The 8,856-nt window shown below is 35.8% G+C and overlaps 1 protein-coding gene across 1 annotated transcript in view; it reads left to right on the top strand.

The window, feature by feature from the left end:
* Positions 1 to 8,856, top strand: part of LOC107080989 (FH1/FH2 domain-containing protein 3-like) — a 20,891-nt gene that overhangs the window by 9,140 nt on the left and 2,895 nt on the right. The window contains exon 2 of the mRNA XM_015369232.1: positions 271 to 377. Coding sequence (XP_015224718.1) covers positions 271 to 377 — 107 coding nt within the window. The remainder of the gene's footprint in view (positions 1 to 270; positions 378 to 8,856) is intronic.

Raw genomic sequence — 8,856 nt, 5'->3', positions numbered from 1 at the left:
GAGGGCGGGTTTGAACAGAGAGATAAGAGGGGAAAGACATCCGAGAAAATCTGACTCCTCACTAACTTTACTCTGTTTGTCAGTGTAAAGCTCTGACATCAGCTGATTAAAGCACAGCCTTTCCAAGTCTTACTTTAATTACAGTGTTATTATAGTATACTCTGTCAGTCGAGCTTCTCTATCAGAATAACTTGTTTTATTATATGATAAATATATACATTTACATTGGTCAAATCGAACCTGTATGTGTGTGTGTTTTTCCATATCCAGGCTGATGACTGTGCCCTACAGCTCTCCCATAATGGAAGCTATTTGGATTTGGAGTCCACTCTGGCAGAGCAGAAGGACGAAATGGAGGGATTTCAGGAGGATGGAGGGTAAGATAGCAATTGCATCCTTCTCTGTCTGTTGCTTAACTTTTTCCTTGGCTGTTGCCAAACCTTAAAAAAACATCAGTGCTGTAAACAGCACACGGAATAGAAAAAGGCCATCTACTGTTGGCTTAAAGTTGCGCTCTAAATTATACTTGAATCTAAAATAAAAGAAAGTCGGTTGGATACTCCTCGCACTTCAAAGGTGTAGGACAGATGCCAGAGAAGGCTGAAAATATACAGTAAGAGTAACTGGCCACAACAAACAGGTTGATACAGTAATATACATTACATGCTGGACTCTGATTTTCCTGGAATCAATTGTTCATGCTTTAAATTAGCGTTCAAGTCAGAAAAAAAATATATAAATAACAATGATTCAAATGTAACCTACTTAAAATTTCTGATTACAGTAATCTGGCTTTATAATCTTACCAAATACCTCCCTGCTTTTACAGGCAACTGTAATCAATGCAATATAATTACTGCTTAGTAGTGAGACAGCACAATTTAGGTCTGATAAGAAGGATCTGATATAGCTGGTTAAAGAAATATAAATTGATATACTGCTTGTTGTATTACTGTAGCTAATCTGATCCCATTACAGTCATTGGGTTCATAATCATACCTAACTGTCGAATTACTCAAAAATCCTTTTTTCAAGTCATTATTAAAATTAGCTGTGTTTTCCAGCTCATGCAAATATGTTAGATCTGTTTAAAAACTGCCCCGGGCTCAACCTTCATTTCCACCTTATTACAAATGAAAGCCTGTTTGAACTAGAGACCCTGAAACAAAATTTTATTGCTCTGAATTTGTTTCTGTATTTTATTTAGAAGCAATCCTTCTTGCTAATGTTGATACACCAAAATATAAGGTTATTAGTTCTAATTCCAAGTCAAATTTATGTTTCCATTTCAATCTATTATCTGCTACACCCAGAGCTTTACAAGGTTTTTCTTTAAAATACGCACCAAGAAAACATATTTTGAGTCAGCTTGATTGACCCTGGTAAAAGACTGACTGGTCCCAAAATAAAAAAATAAAAAAATCCAATAATATTTTTCAATCAGTGAGGGCTCTACCAGGTTATACTGACAATGACACTCTTTTGTGAGGATGCTGCTACTGAGTTAAGAAGACTCAATGTTAGATATGTTCATTATACAGTATGTCAAGTGTTTAGAACAGAAGCACCAAGATGTATGAGCACATTTAAAAGGAAGCCATGTGTCAGTTTGCTCCAAAACAATTATAAATGTTTTTTTTTTAGGTCCAACTGCTGTGCTTTCATTAACAATGTGGACAGTTAGCTGCATGCTACTATTTTATATCTTTTTTTGTCAATTATGCTAGAAAAAAAAATCCTTATGTAAATAGTGCTGCAGATTACATCTCAGAGATTAACAATACTACAGCCTAGTTTGCTTAATTATATCATAGTTTCAGCTGAAGCATTATTTAGTCTCATCTAACACTATGAAGAAACCAAGTCTAAGATGATTGAGAGTCACTCAACTCTTGATAGCACATGCTTGAAAATAAGAATGAAACTAAGGTATAATTCAGCAAATAATTATCTGTTAAAAGAGCTATTAAAGTTTAACTCTTTAACATTAACAATGACATTTAGCAAACAAAGTTACAAACCATGGATTTGGTACAAACCAATTAATTTGAACTGGCAGCATATCAAAATAAACATAATAGAAGTGACAAAGATGTGGCAGTACTGGATGTTTTATAACTTAACCTTTATTTTCTTTCATTAAGACATGTGTTTCAGTGCATTTGCCCTGAATATAAGGCTAGAAAAAGTGTGACCACATGTTTTACATCCATTTATCTGCTACAATAGGTCTATCTTTTTCCATGTCACATTTTGTAACACTTGGTGTCCTTTATCGATTGGCAGGACTGTTAAGTTTTTGAACTGTCTCATATATTAACTCTGATTGCATTTATCTGACCTTTTGTTATTAGGTCAAAAGGTCCTTTAACTTTTTGTTAAAGTGTTAAACACTTTAACAAAAATCTTAATATTTACTTTATTTAATATTTCAACAGAATGGAGATTAAAACTCATATTTTTAATTTCTATTTTATGCACTTTCTTTGGCCTTTTCACGTTATTGTCTCCACATGTTTTTACGTGAATTCTGGCGCATGCCTGGTGTATGCTTTGCCCACTTTAGACATTCAAAAACCAAAGGTTGGCGTGATATTTCCTGGTTAGCTGCAACGCAAATATGTATGGATTTATTTGTCTAACTTGGAATTGAAAAGGAGCTCCCGGGCCCGGTGTTTCTGTTGGACTTCGAGAGGGCTGTCCTTTCCCAGCTCCAAATGAAATTGTTGGGAGCTAATATGGAGGTTACAGAGAGCTGTGAGGTTAAAGCGGTCCACCTCTTCTCGCGTCAAAGGACAGGACTGCCAGGGATTGTGTCATGCCAGCTGGCATGAGTTGGTATGTAGGTCTTTAAAAACAGAAGACTGGGGGTAAAGGTGGTTTGCCAATTATTTAGTGAAAATTAATGGTTAGTTGCGCTTACTGGCTTTTTATAGTGGTAATGTTCCCAGGGAATGTACCCCCTGCTGCTCAGTGTACCTTGATCTCATGATAATAACGCTTAAATAGTCTACTTCATTACTTAATTTCTATTATGTGTATGCACTGAAGTCAGTCACATTGTCAATAATGAACGAAAAGATACTAAAAAGCAACCTGCTTCGCTGACCGAGGTAAAAATAAAATGCCGTCTCTAATCTTTTTTGAAAGTTGTCTACTTCCCGAAACATTCCTAAGCCATTGTGATTTTTCTGGCAATTAGATCCATGTGTAATTGATATTAACGACAGGTTACATTCCTGAGGCGCCTGTGTCATACCTAGTGTCTCTACAATCAGATTAAAGTATGATCCTCTGACAGACGGCTGCAGAGCCAGGATATATCCATGTCATGGGAGCTTAAGGGCCATAATCACTTCCACACCATGTTATGTGGCTTGTCTACAAAGGATTGTTTCTCCCCCCCCCATACTGATGCAGCTTTACCTCAGGTTATTAACTGGACACATTGCCAAAACACATGCTGAGTTATTTCTGTTTTTAGGTAGTTGCTTTGTTATTGGAATTTTGTTGCTGTAAGACACAGAATCTTGTATTTCTCTGAAAAAACAACAAATTCCTCGCAACTATATTCAGCCTTAACGGGTCAATAACATTTACAACTAGAGGTTTGAATGCTCTTTGCTAAGAGCTCAGTTAGGATGTAAAGCATCCGTTAACATTGATTTTCAGATCATCACGTTATGGATTCATAGCTAAAATTAAGTCTGTATTGACAATGTTGCTCTTCTGGCCATATGTTATTTAGGGTTTTTGTATCAATTGGTTCTCATGATGTTTGCTAAATAATGTTTCCTTACTAAGGCTGAATGTTTTTGTCTAAAATCTAATGTGTAATTCAATTTTCCAACCAAAACTGTGATTACTGTTTTAATTAGATTTTCCTTTGCACTAACCAAAAGAATGTAGTTTTTCTATACCAGAGAAATAATTGTTTTTATGACCTGCTTGTCCAGAGTACAATGTCACAGGACTTTACTGTTACTGCTGTGTGGCAAACTGCTTACCTCTACCTGCATGCATGTATAGCTTTCCAGGTGCAACTCTCTCTTCTGTGTAGCAACACTTTCTAAGCATATTGCTGCCACCTAAATGGCTGGAGTGATAAAAGTAGTCACTTCTGCTAAAAAATGTGACCAAAATTAAATGCCTCTATGATGAAAATAAACCCTAGGATTTTAACTTTTAATTTTTCTTTAGGATTAATAAAGTATTTTTGAATTGAAAGGAGAAAAAAATTGTGACTTGTAAAATTGTGGATTTATTGCAAATGAAATGAACTATCCAGCCTAATGGCTCATCTTCGATTACACTCATATGGAGTTTATTTGCAAAAAAGAGGAGTTCTTAAGGGGACAAGCTCTACGCACAATTCCACTACTTCCTGAATGAACACAGCTCCTTTATTTTCTGTCTTTTATTATTGGATAAACTGATTAATCCAAGTGTGTCTGGCCATTGTTGTCGTTCTAACTGAGGTCACTGCCTTAAATTCAGGAAGTAGTGAAGCTGTGCATAGAGCCTATTGGTTTGATTGGGGTTTATATAGTTGTATCAGAGTAAAAGGGACTGAATTGAAAAAAATAGACCGTGTTTTTACATTTTTCTATATAAAATCCCCCCAAACAGACAAAAATAATCAAGGTGGAACTTGACACATCTTTTTAGAAATTTGCAATGCTTTGCATATCAATAGGTGATTCTACTCTAGCATGAAGTTGCATGATGATTTTAGGCAGCTTATGACATTAGGGAACTGTTGAATTGAGCCAACACTGAAATAAATTAGAGCTTTAAAGTTTTGCTCACAAACGTAACATTGCTCGTCAGGTTATTTGTTAAGATCCAAATATTTCTCAGAAACCCCCCCCCCTCAGATGATCAGAGGTGTTAGTTTCTACATAATTGATTTGGCATGTGATTTGCTGTTTTCTCTGTTTTATTTTTTTCGGTGCCATTCCAGCTTACAGCATTTCACTGGTGCGTAAAATTCGTACATAAAAGGGAAAATTTTTAAGCTGAAAATGCTCTTCCTAGTTTTATTGGCTGTTTTTTGATGTGTCTGACTGGTGTTTAAAAGGCAGGCATATTAAAGTCCAACTGTTTGAGCTTTACAGGCCTCAAATATTCAGTTTCTCATTATATCCGTTCATTTCTCATAGGAGAGCTCTGCTTTCATTTTTTCCAACAGTTTTTTTCTGACCCACTTGGACATTGTTTCATAGGGGCTCACAGCACACATGGGATTTTTATTAAGGGGGGGAAAATTGCATCTGAAAATAACCAGAGAAAATGTCAAAAAAAAAAACCCCATGCAAGCTAAACTTTAAATAGTGAACTAAATCATCAGTATCAGTACATGGCCTACTGCTGAGTCAGTAGGCCGTGACTGTGGGGCCCTTTTGTCTTGCATTAATTAGTTTTTGAGGTGTAGAACAAGCTCTTTTTGTATGTAGTGGTTTGAGATACATGTGTTACAATGGCCTACAAGCCTAAAAATAGCTTAAATATGTGTAATAGTTGTAAAAAAAAAAAAATATTTGTGCTTTAAAAGCATCTTAGCTTCAACACAGAATAAGATGGAGCAGCTTTCCAGACATTTCCTTAGTGGCAAAGATTTTGGACCCAGCTTCTCAAAGCCTCTCAGATCTCCTAACTTTGCCCAAAAAAAACCCACCATGTACTTTTAGTTTAAAAAAAGCCTCTAGATATATATATACGATATACGCCTCTAGCAACCAATAGATAAACATCAACTGATGAATTTTAGCGTATTTGAATGAATTGTCACACCTTATTTACATCCTCATCTTTTGATTTGCTTATTGTGTTAACTCACCATACTGGTAATTTTACTGCCTTATTTATTTGATTTTAATGCACTGACCATTAGGGCTTTTTCTGTGATTCTGTGATTGCTTGCTTCAAAGCAGTTGTATTAGCCAAAACGACTAACATGAAATGAGGAAAAAAGTTTGAGACAACTAACCTTAAAGAGGAGCAGTGCCTCTGTCCTCACAGCATAGAAAAAGAATAGAGGAATGTTGAAAGGTAAATTGGTACCAAGATCATAATGCAAAGAGAAAGATTTCCTAGCACCTTGTGGATCAGATTAGTACGCCTTTTTCTCTTGTTTTTATGCAACAGCTAGTAAAGTAAAAAAAAAATAAATCAATACACACTGCAATCAAAAGCCAGAGAGGAGATACCTACGGTTGCCACTAACGATTATTTTGCAAATCGTTTAATCTGTCGATTATTTTTTCGATAAATCCATTAATAAACGGATAGCCAAAGGTTCTTTAAAGAAGTTTTTTTTACAAGAATAAACCAGATAAATATGCTCTGGATGAAGTTTTTTTTATCTTAAATGCAAAAAGTTGATATATATATATTTCATAATGTTAATATAATTATTGCTCTAAGTGGGTCGATCTGTCAGCTAAAGGCATATTTTATGGTCTCTATACTCCAGATTATTCAATTACTAAATTAGAATACTATTATTTCAATAATCCATTAATCACAATTAATCCCATTAATTGTTTAGGCCCTAAAGACGCTATCAAACAAATATATTTCTGGATGATTATTTAGGCTATAGATACTGACATCATCATGTGCAAAACAAAAATACTTTTTCACCTTTTTTAAAAAGAAACATCCCTCTATTCATATAAAGGGATGGATATATGTACACCATTGTACTTTATTTTGTGTACAGTGTGTATTTATGTACATATACTTCTACAGGTTTTTCCCATTTTTCTAAGATGTTTTCTATTGAGATCATTTTACAGTATGTAAGTAATACTGAGGTTTCTCTGTACTATATGGTTTTGAATACAGGTCCTGATCTAAAGGTGAAATATACCAACTGGAAGAGGGATTCAACATCATCATAGATCTTCAAACTTTCAGTCAGCTCTGCTGTTTTTACTGTACTATGGAAAACTGCTTGGTTCATCATGTCTGAGCTAAGAAGACGTCTTCTTCCTCTAATTCATACACTATATGATTAAATTGTTTTATATTATTCGGTAGACTCTTTAGAAAACACAACACAGCAAAGATTGTTGTGGGGGTATCGATGTCTTATAATTGTCTTGGTTGATGGTTTCAATAAATAATAAGGAACAACAAATTGTTGATATTTCTAAGGTTAGGAGGAATTGTCCCTTGGAAGTTGTTTGGATTATTCACCCCATTTATCCCATGCCGTATTATTGCCAAAAGTTGCACACCAAGTCTTATCCATCACACCAATCTGTAGGTCTGCCTGTTCAACAGTGTTGAATTGTTATACTCATTCTAAAGGAAGGTGGCCCTTAAAACCCCACCTGAAGTCCATATGTGTTTGGTCAATTTGATAATGAGAGTGCTGGCTTGTGCAGCGCAGGTCTTCGTTAAGCTTCGGGATCCAGTTGCATGGGGAAAGCAGGCATTCATGATATAATGGCTCTAGTTACCCGTTTACTTTGGGAGCATCATAGAGGATTATGTTCCTGTTTGCTGTCTCATTTCACCAGGGAAGGCCTGTGTTGACAGATTTTCCTTCACTATTGCTTCTGCCTTTTGGAGGACAAGGTATTTGAAAAAACTGAGAGTAGGCTTTTTCTGCCATGCAGTTCATTTTTTGAGTCATATCTGAGCAGTCTAGCACTGACCAGTTGGGGGTAGGACAGCTGCCTTTATGTCCGTCTTCCAGCGTTGCCTGTTTGTGACACAGAATCAGTATGAGCTGCCTTCTTTGTTGATAAAGCTTTTCTTTGAGTGTCAAACCCACTCCCGCCGGATGGTCCCAGACGGGCTGCCATTGGCTCTAAGCCAGCCTGAACAATCACACAACCTTTGTGCGGGCGGCATAAAAGCCCATTTGTCAGTAGTCTGAGTTAGTAAAGGAGGGAATTGTTGTGCAGCTATACCTGCTGTGCTCTTGTCTGTGTTGGTGTCTAGCTGATTTGTTTGTATGTTTCTTTAGATATTATGGAGGTTAAGGTCGCAATCTATCATCCAGGCAAACAACAGAGTGAACCCAGACAACAAAATTCAAAGCTAATTGTCATGATCTGCTACAACTAGGTACCAGAAGATAGAGATTTATCAAATGAAGAATTTTGGCACATTTCTACTTTAGATTTTTGTAAAGACTTTAAGTTTGAAGCTCAGAAGCTAAAAGCCTAACATACTGATAGTATTCCACTTTCCAAGTTGGTATTGACTTATAGTGTTAGTGGGATTGTTTGCATCTGTTAAAACATTTGCGAATACTTGATCAAAGTTTAAAGCGTAAGATAAAAAGGGCCCAAACCCTCATAAGAGATCTGCTTTCTGGTGTAAATACCGGATTGAATTTTTTATATGCTTGCAAAAATCTTCATACGTAGATTTTGCAAGTATTTTGCATGTTCTGACTTTTCGTATGTTACTGATGATGAGTGTCCGAAAGACGTATTCTTCTTCTCTTAGCTTTAACAGAATCGGTGAAAGTGTAGGTCTATTGCATCCTCTGTTAAAGCAGACAAACAAAGAAAAGGGTTTCCAATTTGTTAACCACAAGTCCCGGCCAGTCAAAAACAGCTAAATTTGATTACCAACTGTCTTCTTTACGAACATCTAGCCAAATTTAACATGTTTAAAATGATTACTAATCAAATCATCCCAACTGAAAGAATAGAGATTTAGTGAAGTTTTTAATAACTTTCTTATTACTATTTCAAGTCGTTTAAAAGCATAAAAAAAATGAATGAGAAGTTTATCCCTTAGTTGATTTTAAGACTTCTGGCAATAGTACACAGCAGAAAACTCCTATATAGGCAAGTACTCTCCTCTTGATGACTGAATTGAATGGGGGGG

Source organism: Cyprinodon variegatus, unplaced genomic scaffold (genome assembly GCF_000732505.1).
Source record: "Cyprinodon variegatus isolate N-32 unplaced genomic scaffold, C_variegatus-1.0 Scaffold2, whole genome shotgun sequence".
Lineage (NCBI taxonomy): Eukaryota > Metazoa > Chordata > Actinopteri > Cyprinodontiformes > Cyprinodontidae > Cyprinodon > Cyprinodon variegatus.
The sequence above is the reverse complement of the archived record's forward strand: the minus strand, read 5'-3'. Positions and strand labels throughout refer to the sequence as shown.